Genomic DNA, 20,239 nt, shown 5'->3' with positions numbered 1-20,239 from the left:
AAAGTCGTAACCATTGAATTGGGGTGAATTGGGGAGGTAAATAAACATTCCATTGGCAGGCAACGGCAACGCAGAGAGAAAGAGAGAAAGAATGGGAAGCGTGGTGGCACAGATACCCACCAGCTTTGGACATGAGCTTAGAGCTTGCCTTCGCTGCAGACTTGTCAAAACCTATGATCAGGTTCTCTCTTTTTCTTTCTTTTCTATTTCCATGTCTTTGTATTTTCGAATTGTTAGGGTTTATCACCAATGTTTTTGTTTTTACAGTTTAGCTTTATTTAATTGTTAGGGTTTATCACCCACGTTTTTTATTTTACAGTTTAGGGAATCAGGATGCGAAAATTGTCCCTTCTTTGGCTTGGATAAAGATCATGAGCGTGTTGTTGAGTGTACTACTCCTAATTTCACTGGGTATGTTCCCTTTTTTTTTTTTTTTAAGGGTTTCTGGGTATCAGTTTCAAGTTTTAGTTTGTTTTTAATCATTTATTTACTTGTAGATTAAATTCATCCCTTGAAAGTTGAAAGTGTTCTACTTGATAAGATTCTATCATGTTCGTATTGAGAAATGCATATCATATTCATACTAGAGCTGTGTTGTGTACTTGTGCATGTAGTGCTGCTTGTTAGAAACTCCCTTGTGCAACTCCTGATTTTCCAGAATCATATTTTTTTCTAGGATAATTTCTGTTATGGATCCAAGTCGGAGCTGGGCTGCTCGCTGGCTACGCATTGGTATGTCACTTGTTGCATTTGTGCTCATCCTTTTTTTTTGGGTTCCTTGTTGCCTCTTTGATGTTGAAACAAATTTTTTTCTTCAAAATCATACCTATTGACCTATTGTCTTCAACTCTTCATTTTTATATAATTTATGGTTGGTACGGAGTCATTGGACTACCAGTGGCTCATTTGTTTATGTTAACTCATGAATTATAATTAAACGCAGTAAATTGGGTGGATAAATTTTCCATCATTGGGCATTTTTAATGATGTTAGGAGCAATTTTTGAAGGGTGTTTTGGTTGTTCTAGTAACAAATTGGGAGGGATGGAGGTTTAGGTGGGTAACACACTCTGTGCACATTATTGGGTAATGAATTGGCATAAAGGTGATGGTGTAACAAAACAGCCCATGTGGTATATTGGACGTGATATATATGTTGTGAGAAGGGCATGTTTATTGTCTGTCTTCTTTACTACTATATCTCCCGGGCTTGGTCAGTCTCGATCTAGCAGTTCTATAAATTCCTTTTTGTTTTCTTCTTAATCTTTAGGAAGCTGCCCTAACTATTCTAAGTTGTCCTTTCTGTCGTCAGAGTTTTCTTTGCTTCCTCTTTAATATAAGTGATTTGTTCATTTCTTTCATTCACTATCTTACATTGATTTTTATCCATGATGTGGCATTGACTTTCTGCTTGTTCTAGGCTTATATACACAATTAGTTCATAATGAGATTTTTAAATAGTGATTCCTTATGGTGCACGTGTCCGTTAGGTTTTGGCTTAGCCAATTTAATTCTACATTTATGAGTATAACTATTTGTCCTTGCTTGAAAATATAGAGTGGAGGTAGCCAAGAACATGAATCTTGTAACAAAAAATGGTGCTATAGGATCCTTGTTATAATGCACCATTTCTTCAACGTCTAGAGGCTTAGGGCTTGTTTTCTTCACCTTATGTTTTATAAAATTGATTTTTACTGTTTACTATGTTTCAAAAAAGATGCATCACTTTACTAAAAATGTGAGAGCTTTTTGGGTATAGTGATGCATCTAATTCAAACTGAAGGAAGTAAAAAAAAAAACCGATTGTAACTGATATAAATTAATTTGATCCATTGTTGTGCTGTTCTATGAACTTACTGATTTCTAAACGAACTAAATTGAATTTTTACTTTTGGTCATATATGGGTCCCTCAGTTTTTTATTTATTTACCAAAATGCCATGATGACTAGATAAAATGGCAAAAATGTTAATAAATCAACAACTTTTTTTGTCAAATCTGGGGCCCACCGTTTTTGATTTATTTACCAAAATGTCATGTTGACTAGACAAAATGGTTGATTTATTTACATTTTTGCCATTTGATATTTTGTTTGGGACTTCCTTTACATTAAGAGCGATCCCCTCCTTTTTCTTGATAATTTTAGTTGTTGAAATTAATGGGTCTTCCACTCGTATTTCTTTTAAGCTCTTTTTTATGCTTGATTTGTGGGCTCTACATAGCTGTCATTTACTAGACAAAATTGTAGATTTATTTACATTTTTGCCATTTGATATTTTGTTTATCAAGGAGATAAATTGGGACTTCCTTTACATTAAGAGCGATCCCTTCCTTTTTCTTGATAATTTTAGTTGTTGAAATAAATGGGACTTCCACTCGTATTTCTTTTAAGCTCTCTAAGAATTTATGCTTGATTTGTGGGCTCTACATAGCTGTCATTTGTGAAATTGAAGGAATATTCTGTTATGTCTCACATAATTTGGAATGAGCTTTGTTTCAAACTTCTTTATGCCGTTATCTATCTATTAGGAAGATAACTTCAAAAGTGGATGTATTTGGCTGATTGGGTCTAAATTCTTTAAAACTCAGAAGTGTCATACTTGCTATATTACCTCCTTAAAGTCTCAGGTTTGTGCTTTTTTTTTTTTTTTTTTTTTTTGGGTTGTGTGTGTGTGTGTGTGTGTAACAGACTAACAGTCTGCTTGGGTTTCTTTCTTCACATCTGTTGTATCTGAATATGTGTTCCACACTATAAAAATAGTTAGGATGGTAGCCTTGGTAGGGGGTATTTTACACATGTTCCACACAATTACCATAGAAATGGCTATGCACCAGCTACCACCTAGCCTTTTGCTGTTTTCAAAACAATATTTTACTGAAAGCACAAATCGAAGGGAAAAAGTCTAATGTATTTCTGGAGTAACAAATGCTTCAAGGGTGATTAAAGTCTTCTCCAAACAGGCAAAATGATACCCACTAGCTTCTTGATTTAGAATACCCTAAACCCAACTTACTATCTCAAATTAATTATTCCCTCCATTCCTTAATTGGTTGCATCTTTTCATTTTGAGCTGTTCCTTAATGTTCTTTGCACTACCCTTTTTCTTTCTATCCTCTCTTATTCCATTTATTGAACCCACTTAGCTCCACTCTCTTTCACAACCACATTCTCTCTCTGATCTTAAAAACAGAAAAGGGTCTGCTCTCTCTTCCGCTCTCTTATTGAGGATTTTTAAAACTACTTTAGAGGTTCAAAACATTTTGTTATAGTGGGGGAATGATTTGGGGCAGATTTTTTTTTTTTTAAATTGATTCTTTTCATGCTGTTTTGCTTTTCGAATATCAATTTGATGGGGTTTGGCTTACTGTTCTAGTGTGCCTTTTCCAAAGTACATTAAATTGGGTTTCCTAGAGGCCTTTTTAGACAATTGATATTGGTTCACCTTCCTACAGACGTGTGGAACACAAATATTTCATCAAAATAATTAAATCTCTGAAGATCTAACCCATATCAACACACACGTGCAAAGTTGTAGCCCCTTTCCCCTTTCTAGCTTTCTCTTAGTATCTCACCTTTCATAAATTGTTTCTCCAGTCCTCCCTGATGGTTAGTGTTTTACAAAAAGAAGGGTTTAATCGAATCACCTTGATTAAGCACCTAGCCACAAAATTATGCCCCTACAAAGTTTGAATCTGTTCTGGCTTTGCTCCTAGGTTCTTAAACTATGCATCTTCATTTTAAAATTAGTCTTGTAGATTTCTAAATTCCGTGTGAAGTTATGAACACTAGTAGTTTTTTTTTTTTGACACATGAACACTAGTAGTTGTATGACCTTTATTAGCTTCAAAGCTCAAAGTTTGATATTGTATACTCTCATACTACTCTTTTTGCTTACTTTCTGTGTCAACAGTCAACTGTAATATTGTTTATTTTGTCATGTCACTAACCACAATATTTCATCCATGATCTACTGTTTGATATTATGTTCTATTATGGGTTTTGGTTCTCTTTTGTTATGGTTTGATATTTAATGGCTAATCACTATGGGTATAATGGTAGAAGCCTGAGTCCATGTTATTGTTTTCTTTTATGCCTTTGTTGAGAATGTTAATCATCTGCCACAACCATGTCTGTTAATCCCCATTAAACAACAGTACGTGTTTCTACTATGCAGTTTATGATGGCAGGTCTATGTTAAATTACAGCTTGCACTGTGGTTTTATTGATAATCATACAAGATTAATTATAACTACATCAATTTTGTTTTTTTTTTTTTTTTTTTTTTTTGATTTTTTTGATTTTTTAAAAACTGCAACTTGGAGTTGGTTTAAAAGTCTTTTTAATGACCTATCATACGATCTACTGTGGTATCCTGTTAGGAATTAGGATAAAAAACAGAAACAATCAAATTAGCACAGAAGAAATTAGCCCAAGATAGATTGTATTGAAAACAAAGTATTCCCAATACAACTTCCTTCTTTCGAGAGGAAGGAATTCTCTCCAAGTTTCTGGTAACAACTTTTCTGAATGAATTCCCTTCCCAACCCCTTACTCAATTTATTACAATATTCCCTCACTCCAGCTCAGCTAACAAAAATAACAAACTCTAGTCAGATTACTTAATTACCCTTCTCCTAACAAACTCTTGTAACAGATTTTCCAACTCAGAATAACAGCTCAGCCTCCTATTGCTATTCGATTGGCCTTTGCTGCTGGATTGGGCCTCTTTCGTGCATGCGTGATGTACACTGCAGGCCTGGGAGGCTGGGACAATCCCTTGCAGATCCCTGAGCTGAGTTACTTGTCAATGTTATTTAGTGATTGGATAGTTTCTAAAGATATTTTTATTACAGATAAGCAATTTACTCCCCCTAATATTTGACAATTTAATAGAAATATTCTGCATGATGTCTATTTGTGTTTTTAATTGTGTTGAAATTCTTTCATTTGTCCCCTCCCCCCCCCCCCCCCCCCCCCCCGGGAGAAAAAAAAAAGGAAATATTGTTTCAATGCTGGAAGAAATTGAGGGAAAGGAAAATGAAGTGTCACATCCAAACAAGGGATATGAATCCCTCATTCTCATGTCCTCCAATTTTTCCTATCAAATCATTTTGAAAGATGTGGAGCATAATATGACGATGTTTTTCCTGTTTATCAGGAAGATTTGTTCCTGGATGCTACACCCTTGCTGTATCAGAGGCACTTCCTGAGGAATTTCAGGTGCATATTGATGTTTACATCTGGCAACTATTATCTTCTACCTGGAACACTTATGTTGAAAACTATGTTGAGAAATTGTCAATGTTTGTGTGTGTGATAATTATTGGATTTTTTGGTGCAGTATTTAAGCTTTGGTCTTTTAAGGTTCTTTATTGTAAAACATGAATTGAGGAGGACACAATTCTTTGTTCCCTTTCAGAAAAATCATAAAAAAGTTGGCTTTCACCCTCTTTCTGGTTTCCATGTTATACCAAACCTCTGACCCTCTTGTGCAACCTTATAGCTCTCCTTTTTGGTGGTTCTGATGTAACCCTTTTAGTTCATTGCTATCAACTGTCCACTTTGGTTACTGTTTGACTTCCTTTTTATTACTCCGTAATTCCGTATGTTATTGTATGATTTTATGTCTCTATCCTCTGAAATATGATTTTATATTTGACAAATTGCTTTGACTATATGCTATTTCAGAAACCATGCTTTCTGGAATGAGATGCATGAGTGTGAACTAAAATTTACACTGACCATTTTAGCTGTTAAGCAAGCATCCTAAAAGGTGAAATGACCTCATTTCATTTCCTGAAATGAATCTATATACTTCCTCCGTTTTTTTAATATTGCACCACTTACCTTTTAAGGAAGTTTCACATTTATTGCACCATATCCATTTTAGGAAAAGAAATTTATGTGTTCACACTATAAATACCTAATATACCCTTGCTTTTCAACCCTTACTTTTATTTTGTGCATACAATCACATGGGCAACTTGGTATTTCTACCTTTCTCTCTTATCCTTTTTTCCACTACCAAAAAATTTGTGTCAAACCCTTATGGTGCAATAATAAAAGAACGGAGGAAGTATTATTAAAGGAGCTTGTGGGTTCTAGTCATGTTTTTGTTATTGTGAAAGATTTCGACATGAAATTTTCTCAAAGTCAAAGATAGGGAGAGCATGTTTGTTTACTCACATCAGGGGTGCCTTTTGTCCCTACCTGTATGATGTGTGCATTTAGCTATTTTTGTGTACATAGAATTTTGATGTGAACGAGCAAAAACTATACATGTTGAATCAATTGCAACAATAAGTCTGTCTTAATATGTATTCTTGACTCCTACAGTCCTTCCGTTTTCCCTGTCTCTTCACTGTAACTTGTTCAAAGACCATATTAAGGAATTGATAGATTTCTCATCTCTTTTGCAGGCTATCTGTGAGGATGAACGTGTTCAATATGTGCCTCCGAAGCAAAAGTCTTAGGTTATAGGTTTGTGGATATGGCAATGATGATAGTGCAATGACTGTTGTACACAAGCTAACGCTAAGCTACAAACTCAGTCACTTAACTAATGTTTGGGAAGATTAGTGTCATAACTTTCTAATTAAAATGTCTACTTTTTAATTGTACTTGTTTGAATGTGGAAGGTTCGATACCGTAGGTAAATGTGTTGAAATTTATAAATTTGTGGCTTTGAAAAACTAGTACTATTGTTTATAGGTTCAAGTCAATATGGTATGCGAATATGGGATTAATCAAGCCTGCTATTTGTTTGTCATAATCGAATAGCCACCTTCCGCCTCATTGTGACAATTATACATGGAAAGAAGAGTAGTAGTGGTCTAGTGGAAAGGATTGTCTGTGAATCAATCTCCACTAGAGGCCACTTGGAGGGTGGGAATTCCTTAGGCCCCCCCCCCCCCCCCCCCCCCCCACACACCCCACACACACACACACACCTGCCCCCCACCACTGAGAGGCTCTGATCCAATAAGACGTCTTTTCCTTACCTTTACAACAAGTAAAAAAAATAACTAGTACTAGTATGGATTATGGGGGAGAAAGATCAAAGCAGATATATTAATGAAAATTCTGGTGCATTTGATCTTTCAGTTGATGGCTACTTTCAGCATCTCAGCCCAATTAGGATGTTAAAGACTTAAATTGTTACAGACTATAAGAGATATTTGTAAAGTTTGATTGGAAGGTGAAGACTGAAGAGCCATTATTATTTATGCAATAATATTATTATTATCATGTATATATTTTTTCCAAGATAAGGACATAAGGCATATGCCAAAATATAGATGCTCTCATGGTCTATGGTTGGAGAAGTGGTGCACGTGAGACACAAGGCCAACAAACTCATAAGCCACTTGTTTTTTTCTCTTTTGTACTTCAATCAATCACACGATTAATCGAGCAACACTTGATATTGTTGGTTAGAGATACATAAATCTTGAGATAACAAGGTCAAATCTTTTCTATACTTTCAAGTGATTGTGTTTGATCACACTTCTCTTAACTGAATATTTTATGAGAGGAGGATATTAGAATTGAACTGAATTGAAATTAGTCTGAAGAGAAAAGACCCTTAATACCCACATAATTTTGAGTATATTGGTATATATTCTCCATGGACCATACACCTCTAGACAATAGGTGAAGGCTTATAAGAAGGAATTTCTTCCCGTCCTAGAAAGAGCAGACTTGTAGGCAATTCAAACATTTGAACTCATGCGTATACCTTTAAAAAGACTTTGGATTAGGACATTGTGAGGCGGGTAGTTTATCTGACACGGATGCCTCCTAAAGAGTGGAATTATAGGGTTTGAGATGAATACAAAGTGTAGTATATAAAAATTTTAATTCAACAAAAAGTTAATAACTTGATAAAAAGGTAGAATTTCTAAATAAAATTACTAGGAAACATGACATAAAAAGAGATAGTAGATTGAGTAAAAAAATGGTAGACTTGTGAGAGGGGAAAGAAGGTAGGGAAATGTTGTCAAAAAAAAAAAAAAAGAAGGTAGGGAAATAAATAATAAAATATCTTTGAAGGGAAAGTGAAAACCACTGCTGTCCGTTGTTCCTTGTGTTTCCTCTCAAAAAAGCCGAGTCGTCTTTCTCGTTCAAGCCCACTGACTTGTTCCCAAATCCCATCTGCGTCTTTTCTAGGGTTTTTCAATTCTTACTTTTAGGTGAGTCGATTTTCTCTTTCTCTCTCTATAATCTATATATTGGCTGTTAGATTCAATTTTTATATAAACTTTACATCTGAAATTTTGTTCAATTTTAGTCCGATCTGTGCTCTTTTGTGATTGATTGGTTGATTGATTGATTGATTGATAATATAAGCAATTTGATTGTGTTGTTAGAAATGGCGAACATCGATATCGAAGGAATATTGAAGGAGATTCCCGAGGATGGAAGAGTACCAAAGACGAAGATCGTGTGTACGCTAGGGCCGGCTTCACGGTCTGTGCCGATGCTGGAGAAGCTTCTGAGAGCGGGTATGAATGTTGCCCGATTCAACTTCTCCCATGGAACTCATGAGTACCATCAGGAGACTCTTGAAAATCTCAAAATTGCTATGCAAAACACTCAGATCTTATGTGCTCTTATGCTTGATACCAAGGTCTCCCCTTTCTCTCTCATTCAATTACTTGTTTTCATCCAACCCGATGTTAATGCAATCATATGTTTCATCAATATCGTGCTAACAATACCTAGGGGAGGATGGATTTTATTTGATGATAAATCTTTCATTTTTTTTTTTATTTCCAATCAATATTGCTTTATTCTTTTATAGCCTTTATTTAGGTAAGATTTAACTGTACTGCAAATTATATCCTCGAGCATTTAGATTTTATCAACTTTGTCTTTCACATCATCTCAAAACTGATTTGTCTTTCTAGGCCTCATATTTGCTCAACTGTCTTGGTTTGGTTTGTCTGCTGCTGCTTGACCTAAGGATTTGGTTAGGAAAATTTGTACCAATAAGCCTTCATGCTTGTTTAACTTCTGCCTTGTTCTCAATTTGCATAGTATGGAGGGATATTAAGCTCAAACCTTGAGACCCCCCCATATGGGATCATTGCCATGTTTGGGAAAATGACTTATATCCAGGAGTTTATCTCATTCATCCCAACAAAATTGTAACCTGGGTGGGCTCCTTAGACCTTGTGTGTACTTCCTGAACCAGGGTTGAGTCAGAAGCCTTGATGTGATGGTTAATTTTAATGTGACTGCTTTCATGTTTTCTATGCTCTTACAGAGTAACTGTATTTTATTTTGTGATCCCTGGGTACTTTCTTTTTACATGAATCTCTTTGACTATTACATAACCTGATTGGCTTGCTGGATCCTTTGATTAATGATTATCTATTTTAAATTTGTATTTTTCATTACATTTACATTCTTACTTGAAATAATCTCCTAGAGTGTCTGATATTGCAGGGACCTGAAATACGTACTGGGTTTCTCAAGGATGGGAAGCCCATCCAACTGACAGAGGGACAGGAAATCACTGTTTCCACTGATTACACCATTAAGGGTGACACAGAGATGATTTGTATGAGCTATAAAAAGCTGGCTGTGGATCTTAAACCAGGAAACATCATCTTATGTGCTGATGGTACTATTACTCTCACTGTTCTGTCCTGTGATCCAGCTGGTGGAACTGTGAGGTGTAGATGTGAGAACACTGCCGTACTGGGTGAGAGGAAAAATGTAAATCTTCCTGGAGTTGTAGTTGATCTGCCTACTCTGACAGAGAAGGATACAGAAGACATATTGGAGTGGGGTGTACCCAACAACATTGATATGATTGCTCTGTCATTTGTCCGGAAGGGATCTGATCTTGTTCATGTGCGGAAGGTCCTTGGCCCCCATGCCAAACATATACAGTTGATGTCAAAAGTGAGTGAAACATTAATTCTTTTATCTTTCTTTTTTTTCCCTTCCAGGTTTTGACTTAGTAGTATTGGGTGTGAGGTCTCTCATTACCTAGATTTTTGACCTGTTATTTTTGCTGTAGTGGCATTTGAGTTATGTTAATGTTTATTTTTTTTTTTGTAGCATACCAGCATCCACTTGACCTTTTTGTCTGATTGAATCCATTTGATGTTTGTTGAATTTATTCAGGTTGAGAACCAGGAGGGAGTGATCAATTTTGATGAGATTTTAAGGGAGACTGATTCATTTATGGTTGCACGTGGTGATCTTGGAATGGAGATTCCAGTTGAGAAAATTTTCCTGGCACAGAAGATGATGATTTACAAGTGTAATCTTGCTGGCAAGCCAGTAGTTACTGCAACACAGATGCTTGAATCCATGATTAAATCTCCAAGGCCAACCCGTGCTGAAGCCACCGATGTTGCTAATGCCGTCCTTGATGGAACTGACTGTGTTATGCTTAGCGGTGAAAGTGCAGCTGGGGCTTACCCGGAGCTTGCTGTCAAGATCATGGCCCGTATATGTATCGAGGCAGAATCTTCCCTTGATTATGCAGCTATCTTCAAAGAGATGATTAGGGCTACTCCTCTACCAATGAGCCCCTTGGAGAGTCTTGCATCTTCAGCTGTCCGAACTGCTAATAAAGCCCAGGCAAAGCTCATTGTTGTCATGACACGTGGTGGTACAACGGCCAAATTGGTTGCCAAGTATAGGCCAGCTGTACCAATCCTCTCAGTAGTTGTCCCAGTTTTGACAACTGATTCTTTCGACTGGACTTGTAGTGATGAGACCCCAGCAAGGCATAGTCTTGTATACAGAGGTTTAATCCCTCTATTAGCTGAGGGGTCTGCCAAGGCTACTGATTCAGAGTCTACAGAGGTGATTCTGGAGGCTGCTCTGAAGAAAGCAACAGAAAGGGGCTTGTGTCTTCCCGGTGATGCTATTGTAGCACTTCATCGTATTGGAGCTGCTTCTGTTATCAAGATTTGCATTGTGAAGTGATTGGGTGAGACATTAGTCTCTGATTCGGGTCTATAGGAAGAATGGGAGCAATGGTGGCGAGTTGCCTTATTTTGATAATGCTTTTATGCTTTGTAATATCTTGGCCGAATTATTTTTGGAGCAATTAGTTTTTATAATTATGATCTTATGGATCAGTGTTTTGCAATTTTTAAGCTAGAAATAAACCAAGGACAGATATTTCAGGCAAACTGTGTTTTGTTCTCAGATTTCTTCTTGCAGACCTCCTGCCATAATGTTTTCTTCTCTAAATCCCTTTTCAAGTTCCCAGGGTTAAGCTATAAAGTCGTTGTGTTTCATTGTGTACTTGTGCATTATATAGAGTTGTCACATCTGTTAGATTAAATAAACGCAGCAGACTAATGGTAATTTGTTTAACTTTTGTTGTGGTGAGGATAGGATAGGGATGAAGGAGAATTGGGAAGTGTATCATTAAGGGGACCATGTAGATAAATTTGGAGTGGAAGTCGTGTGTTATTGCTTTCTTTTTCTAATAAGAGACAGGTCGGGCTAGTAGTATCATGCCAAAGTGAAAGAAATACAAATGGTTAGTCCAAATTATGCCAAGCTCTTTTCATTGGTACCGTCACTCTCATTCATTGGTAGGGCAGTGAGGGGTTTTTCTTTTCTGCCCATAAAAAAGTAGGCTTCTTTTTTAAAAGTAAAGGCCGAATTCAGGCTGTTGAGTGGTTTTGATTATAGTGATTTCAAACTTGATTGGCAACAACCGTATGGATGTTATGGTATCAGGAAGGTAACTGTAATGAGGAGGAGGCGGCGGCGGCAGCAGCAGCAGCATGTGAATCCTGGCTGCAGGACAGTGGCATGCCTGTGCTGTATTATTTTTAGTATAAAATGAAATTTCTATTTATTTCCTTGGATGTCTTAAAATATATATATATATATATATATATATATATATATATATATATATATATATATATATATATATATATATATATATATATATATCCTTGGATTGTATTAAGTTCTACTCTGTAATATTCTACTCGTAGCTTAACACCTTGGCTTTTCACATATGAATTCGGTTGAACAGAACGTTCTGGGCGATAATAAAAACAAAATATCCGTGACGAAATTGCTTCAGACTTACCTTTTTCACGCTAACTGATTACGTATATGTGCATGAGATGATAATATATATAAATATACACATATTATATAAGTAGTATAAAAAGTATAAAATAAAATCTCATCTCATTATGTAACTTTAAAGTTTATTCTAATTATTTGTGAAATAAATAAATCTATATTACATTTTCTAGAAGAAGCTTAATTACTCAAACCAGACAAGACAGCATTCCAAATGATGAATTATAATATAATGGTAACTGGTGATATAAGTGAGTGACCAAGGGCAAGTAGGGAATTTTGAGAGCCAAACAAGACAGCATTCCAAATGATGACTTATATATGATCTATAAATATTCTACCCATAATTAAATCCCTTCAATGAATAGCACAACAAAGTTGCATAATGTTGTCATTCACAGTTCATACCAGAGATTTTTGCTCTCTAATGGCCTTGCTCTCACTCCTCTCATGGGGTAAGCTCTCACTTCCTTTTTGTCCCTTCCCTTTTCTCATACCCTGCTCAACTAGTTGTTGTAATAGTAGACTAGTACTCCATAGTTTGTAGTAGCAGAGCTCATCAGGGGGCCAATAATAGTGGCTGCAGGGACAGACTTAGCCACTGTGCTAGCCGATGATTCCATCATGTAATACATGACACAACCTACCTCACTGTTAATATTATTGCCTTTTCCGAATCATATATATCTCATAACTTCTTCAGTGCTTGGATAGGCTAGACAATGAATTAACAAGGCATAGATCGTATTTATCCAAAGGTGTAATTGCTATTATCATGGGTCAAATATGTCTAGACTTACAACCAATTTCTTATTGTTGTTGTTCAGATGGAATAGTTGGAATCACTTTGGGTGCAATTGTAGGAGTTTATAGGTACTACGCAGCGGAAATAACATGAATCATATTCAATTAAGCACCTAATCCAGAAACGCATGCATAACACACAAGACACATAATCATACCTTTGACGCGTTGCTCCTCTACTTAGTCCACGAGATTCGAACGAGCCATCCACCAATACTAGATTGGTCGAGTGATTGAGGAAAACCGCGATCACCACCTTTATGGACAACCGACCACCGCACGAACCACCACCACCACGTGACACCACCGTGCGCCGAGGAGGAGGAGAGAGCCGTGAGAGAGAGGACTTTGAGAGGGCTGGGTTTCGTGTTTTCTAATTAAGGTTTGATCACACTGATCAGTTAATTGCTTACTTGCAAACTTAGGCACCTAGTCTATTTATAATCTCATTATATTTAGACTAGGGCACGAAGCCCAAAACCACTTCTAACCCTCCATATGGCCGGCCACCTAGAGTGATGAGGCCCATGATGGGCCTCGTCCTCTAATGCTCGATCTAGCCCCTTTGTGTGACCTTATAGGATCCGTCCAATTGGGCTTTGGGATATTTTACTAGTTCAAAGATCGTCAGTACCTCTAGCTATGGCAAAACGACGACACAAATGTACGAACTTAATTATCTCCATAATTTGATCCATTTCTATATCTAGTAATTGCACACGACGAAGACATAACTCCTTTAATCTCCCACTTGTCTGAGACAAGGGTGCAATATTCAAATTCCTTAAGTCAATATATGTGTCGATTTGATAATATGATTGCATCACATGTCGAGATCATATTAATCTACAAATCGTTTCTTGAAATCTGAGTTAGAATTACAAAACTAAATGATTACTGTGTAATGCATTTGAACGCGGCCACGTATTTTCTGAATTCTCCCTCTTTAAGCGGCCATGACACATTTCTTAATTTAATAGGTAGACTCTATCCAATCTTTTAGCAACATGCCTCCCACTCAACTTCTGAAATAACCAGGAAACACCCTTTATAATCTCCAATTACGGCTAGACGTTTGAGTGTACCACAGTCACAACATCCATTGAATGAAATCAATGTTCTACTCATGTCAAAGGAATCCACTAATATATACGGAAGCTCTATACTTGAACTTCAAAGTAGATCATTAGTTCGATCATGCATCATTCATGCATATCCAAGTGATTGACCGAGCATCACTATGCCCCTATAGCCCATGAAACTGCGCTATCCAATCAATCTTACATGCTAGTTCATTTATTGAAATCATTTATGTCCACTTTAATGATCTCAAACTAGGAACTTAAATAATATATGAATTTTGTTCACCTGTGGGGTTTCAATTCACCAGGTCATCAACCTGATGAGCCCATCAATTCATAATTATTTTGGACATTTTATTTAATTTCCAAAACCATAATTAAATAAGAGAAATAATAATTTCTATTTTAAACATAATTCTGCACATTGATGCATTTCTCATGTAATATGTTTTCTCAAAACATATACAACTTAAATTACATAGCTTGCTTCAATCCTAAGACTTTAATTTGACTCTCATACCTAAGTCCATGGAAGGGGTTTAGTGATTTCTCACTCATAATAAAACTTTGCAGAACTTGACCTTCCGCTGGTCAATGATCTCATAACTGAGGTGATATCTCATATCTATAAGTTTGGATTTGTGATGTGACCCTGGCTCCTTTGTTCTTGGGCAAGGGTGACCTCTTAGTCACATGAAATTTTAATCCGAACTTCCTCTCTAACTATCTTACTATAGTTTAATACACATATTCTGACATTGAGTATGCAACAGTGCTCTACTTTGAACTCTTCAAGCTCACTCTCCTTCTCCATCCAGACACAAATGTATTTAGATCACCATCTAGAATCATCTTGCCTGTGTTGGAAAACTTGCATTTGTGTAACCTTTTGACAACTTGCTTAAATTACCATTTAACACAATAGCTAGAAGAATTCCTTTTAGTGCTTCTCAAGTACTCAAGGATCTGTTCTTAGTAACTCTCCATATGCTTATTCTGAATTTTCTTGAAAAACTGCTACACATGCACAAGTCATATGCAACATCTTGCTTTGTACATTTCATGGCACATATAATGAACCTTTTGCAGAAGCATAAGGTACACTATCCATACAACTCAACTCTATTAGCTTTTGAAGGCACTGAGTTTTACTGAGTGTAATACCATGAAACATGGGAAGACATCCTCTCTTAGAATCTTGCTTCATGAACTTGTCAAGATCCTTATCAACATAAGTCTCTCGATTCATTCCAATAATTCTTCAAGATTCACTTCATGGTTCTTAATTCCCAATATGTACTCAACATCTCTTAAGTCTCTCATATAGAAACAATCTTTCTAACCACTGCTTGGCTTATTCAAGCATTGATATATCATTTCATATGAACTGTATGTCAACTACATACTAGACTAAGAAGACCAATTGCTCCCACTAAACTTCTTGTCTCTACAAGATTCCCTTTTCGTTCTACTAAGGAAATCAAACTGTTTGATTGCCTAATCAAAATGAATGTTCGAACACCCTGATGCTTACTTCAATCCATAAATGAATTTCTGAAGTTTGCTAAACTTTCTAGGATTTCTGGATTTCAAAACTCATATGTTGTATCATATACATGTTCACCATCAAGAACATTTCATGAAGTTGATTTTGATATCCATAACTAGAATAATCCGAATAGGCTTACCCAACTAATAGGTTTGACCCTATTTGTAAGACTATTATGGACTAACACATCTTTACAAACATGGAGTCCATACTGGATTTCATGGCTTTAAGCCATTTTCTGAGTTGGCACTTATCCAAAGCTTGCTTGTAGGGCATGGATTCTAACCGTTCTAATAACAAAATTTAAAATCCACCTTTTCTCAGAATTTCAACAAACTGTTTGTTTTGATCCTAAGTAACCTACAATAGGTATGAGCAACAATAGAATTATTTTCTTCAACTCTTTGAAGCCTTTCATTCTAATAGGACGATAGAAGTCTCGCTAGTTGAATTAGCTTGCTTCGACACATGTTTTATCAAATTAGCTGATTTCATGCGCATTCGTCTCTGATGTAGTGTTATCTACATCCATTTGTTGCTCGTCTCGAATCTCATCGAGATCTAACTTTACTCCCACTTGGCTTTTTAGGAAGAGATTTCTTTCTATAAAGACATTATCGCGAGCAACAAACACTTTGTTTCTACGCGATTGTAGGAATAATACCTCTTAGTTTCCATGAGAAAACCCATGAAGAACTATTTTTCTGATTTAGGGTGTATTATGTCATCTTTGTAAACATTTTACATTGATTTCATAACCCTTAATCCTGTTTAGAAAAGATAACTTTTGGAACATTTCCAAATCATAACTCTTATGACATCTTCTCTACTGCTTTGGTTAAGTTTCTGTTTAGTATATTCTTAATTGTTGTTGTTCTAATTCATATCCTCAAAACGATATTTGTAAATCATTTAAAACTTGGATCGAACCATGGCAAGAAAGGTTTGATTCCTTCTTCATAAACATACACTTTAATTATAATGTTTCTGGATTGTGAATTAATTCAACAATTCCCTTTAGATGATCATTCCTTTTGAGTTAAATATTTATCACAACAATCATATTGTGGTGTTAAATTGTTTATCTCAAACTGATTTTACATTTCATTTTGGAATTTTTGAAGATTTCAATGATTCCAAGCTTTACTTCATTAAGTAATTATCGATATATTTACTTAAATCGTTAGTAAAAGCAACGAAGTAGTTAAATCTCTTTGCTAATTTTGATCTTATTGGTCTACATACATCATATGTATAAGTTCCATAAGGTCATTTTAGCTTCTTTTACCCTTTCTACTAAAAGACAACTTGCTCATCCTAACTTATCAAGCATGACTTCTAATTCTCAAGTGATTCATAATCATATAAGAATAAGAGTCCATCCATAACTTTGGATGTGCAAATGGTTAATGTGACCTAACCTTAAAGTGTATTTTGAATCATCTAAATTTTACTTTTGTGATCTACTTATATCAATGCCATAAAACGAAATTAACTCATATCTAGCAAAATGAAAGCAATTTATTATCTTGGTCATGGATCAACACTTGTCCAAGCCAAGTAAACCAAATCAGTATTCAAAACAAGAAAATCGAAATATTGTCTCATTAATACTGGAAATTGTTCTAAAATCATGATAAACTAATCAAAATTTAAAACTATGAAGCTATCTCTGGCCACTCAAATACTTCTAGTGCACCTTCAAGCTCCATTTCTTGCTAGCTTCACTTGTTTGCAGTTCCTGCGTAACATCACAATGTTAAGCACTGCAACTTGGTATCACATACCTAAGTGAAAGTTAAAATGTTTATAACATAATACCTGAGGTTGATGCTCCATTCTTCTTGAGGAAGTCTAGGTATTTCTGGCAATTTCGCTTCCAATTCCCTTTCTTCTTGTAGTAAAAGCATTCACTTTCACTTGCAGCCTTGGGCTTTGGAGTCGTCTTAGGCTTCTCAGGAGCCTTGGCAACTTGCTTGCCCTTGCTCTTGGCACTAGCCTTTTGCCTCTTCTTCTTGAACCCCTTTCCCTTTTGAATCATAAGAACTTCTTTCTTAGGTTCCTTAGGGATTTGTTTCTCAACACTAACCAGCATTGCATGCAATTGATTCATAGTCTTTGCAGTGGCAGTCATGTTAAAATTCATGATAAACTGGTTGAAACTTTCTGGTAGTGAATGGAGAATGATGTCTGTTGCCAAATCATCACTATATGGGTGTCCCAGTTTCTCCATACTTTGAATTAGGCCGGTCATTTTGAAAACATGATCATGAACTGTGGCGCCCTTCTCCATCCTACAATCCAGTATCTCACGATGGAGCTCATACCTTTCAACTCTAGCTTGTTTCTTAAACAAAGCTTTGAGTTCTTGCATGATTGAGTAGGCATCTCGATCCTCAAAACGCTTTTGAAGACTAGGCTCCATGGTAGCAATCATTAAGCAAGTGATAGGTATAGCTCTGTCATGAGCTTCCTTGTGCTTCTTGATCTCTGCCGCAGTTAGATTTTCTGGCAGAGGTCCTGGCAATGGGGTGTCAATGACATCCTCTCTACCTTCAGATTTCAGAACAAGCCTTAGCATTCTTTCCCAGTTGGAAAAGTTAACCCCTGTCAACCTATCCTTCTCAAGGAATGGTCGAAGGTTGTAAACGTTGTTGTCATTGTGATTACGACTACCCATCTATGTCAAAATAAGGCAAAGTTTAATAATTATGTTTAATTTAATAATTAAAGTACCAGAAACGCATTCATTTGGTATTTTTAAAACACTTTATTCAATAATTAATTGATCCCAATTGAATTTTAAGTGATTCCAACATCCTTTATTTGTGCAATAATTGACCGGACTTTGGCCCTACCATCAACCATTACATTTTCAAGGTGAGTAAACTCTTTACTGATTACAACTCTTGTAACTCTTGGTTGAATAATTAATCATCACATGTTTAATTATTTCCCTTTGCTTCAAGGTTTTAAACTCTTTAGGTAACCTTGTTGAGCATAACCAATCAAAAGTGTAAAATTTTTTTTACCCCCACTCCCCTAAGATATAATATGACACCCAACTTTGGCATGACCCATCATAAATATCGAAGGTTTCATCGGGTTTTTAATTGGAAAAACAATCTCAATATTACTGGGACCTAGATTTATTATGTTGTGATTATTTAGTGAACTCTAGCGCATCATCAATCAACATAAATAAAATATAATATGCATAATCTACTAATGCAATAAAATAAAGCATGACATAGTATGGCCCCTTAATCCTAAGAAAACTAGAAATGAAAATGCTCCCACTTGAATCATCATGGATCTCCATCCACCTTGCTCCTTTGGACCTTCACTTCATGGGCTTCTTTGAACTAGCAATATTTAGATAACTATTCTATTTACTTTAAATAAAAGTTGCAAAAATACTTAACGGTACACATACCGTATTTAGATTACAAAAATACTTCACGATGCGCAGATCGTATTTAAGAATCTATGGGCCATATAGTCTATATATAGCAACATAATATCATATATTATTAAAAGTGTCATATAATAAATCACTCAACATGCTTGTCTAAACTACAACATCGAATGTTCATAATAAAGTCAACGCATTTCCTAAAATATCTCATATTTTAATCATAATTAGATAATATCATATATTATTCATGACCATTTATAAAATATCATATATTTAATTTAGTCATGAGATAGAATCAAATCATATTTTAATCTAGAAAGATATATCATATTTAATCTTCCATGATTATCCTAACAAATTTAGGAGATTCTATCCTAATTACTAGCCAATCAAATAATTTTAAAATCAATTATATCCTAATCTAATTATGGGATAATCACATTATTTAAATCAATTATTATCCTTTTGGAATATGCTCAGAACATCCTAATAAATCTTATCCAAAATTAACCACTTTAATTAGGATAATTACCAATTTAACAACTTTAAATATGGATAATATCAAATATAACAACTTTTGAATATTTGATTTTATCCTAAAATAAAAGATTTTATCTAAATAAAACCGATTTTATCTTTTAAAATAAAAGATTATATTTTCCAAATATTTTATCTTATCCAAAATAAAACTGATTTTATCCCAAAATAATTCATAATTATCTTGAAATAATTTTTCAAAACAATTTTTTTTTTTTTTGAAAAACCGCCAGCCACTATCGCCGCCCACCGTGGTTGGCTAGCCGAAGCTTGCCACGGTGGCTGGCTGCCTTGACGGCAGCCACTGCCGCAAGGGCAACAGACCAGCATCTGTGGCAGCAGCCGTGCAACGCTTGCACGCTGTTGCCCACAGCCACCCTTCGACCTCCGCCCTCCCCTTCCCTCCCTATTGGACCAGCAACGACGGCAACCACCGTGGCTGCGCAACCCAGCCGTGGCTGCCGCCTCTAAATATTTTTTTTTTGTGTTTTTAATTTAATTAAAATAACACTTATCATCCATAAGATTAAAATTAAATCATATTCAACTTTATAATTAGGGTTCATCATAAAATCAATCCCAATTTAATTCTAACTTTTAAAATAAATTGATCATCATACATAAAACATTTTTATGCATAAATCAATCTGATTAAAATTATGAATCATAAAATAAATCGAATTAAATCAAAATCAAGCACAAAAATCATATTTTGGGGCTAGGATTTTTGAAATATTCGAAAATTTGGGTTAGGGGGTTCGAAATTTTC

The 20,239-nt window shown here is 35.5% G+C and overlaps 2 protein-coding genes across 2 annotated transcripts; both read left to right on the top strand.

Annotated features, from left to right (window-relative positions):
- Positions 1-6,674, top strand: LOC145559307 (transcription elongation factor SPT4 homolog 2-like). Its single transcript, XM_081620732.1, has 5 exons — positions 1-181; positions 320-411; positions 677-732; positions 5,158-5,219; positions 6,419-6,674. The coding sequence occupies exons 1-5, from the start codon at positions 92-94 to the stop codon at positions 6,470-6,472; spliced, it is 354 nt and encodes a 117-aa protein (XP_081476858.1). The 5' UTR covers positions 1-91; the 3' UTR covers positions 6,473-6,674.
- A 1,357-nt stretch (positions 6,675-8,031) lies between these two features.
- Positions 8,032-11,273, top strand: LOC145558154 (pyruvate kinase, cytosolic isozyme). The gene is made up of 4 exons (XM_081619298.1): positions 8,032-8,191; positions 8,369-8,628; positions 9,450-9,911; positions 10,137-11,273. The coding sequence occupies exons 2-4, from the start codon at positions 8,371-8,373 to the stop codon at positions 10,947-10,949; spliced, it is 1,533 nt and encodes a 510-aa protein (XP_081475424.1). The 5' UTR covers positions 8,032-8,191; positions 8,369-8,370; the 3' UTR covers positions 10,950-11,273.
- The last annotated feature ends 8,966 nt before the right edge of the window (positions 11,274-20,239 follow it).

The sequence above is a fragment of the Chenopodium album genome, chromosome 9, assembly GCF_948465745.1.
Source record: "Chenopodium album chromosome 9, dcCheAlbu1.1, whole genome shotgun sequence".
Classification (NCBI taxonomy): domain Eukaryota; kingdom Viridiplantae; phylum Streptophyta; class Magnoliopsida; order Caryophyllales; family Amaranthaceae; genus Chenopodium; species Chenopodium album.
The sequence above is the reverse complement of the archived record's forward strand: the minus strand, read 5'-3'. Positions and strand labels throughout refer to the sequence as shown.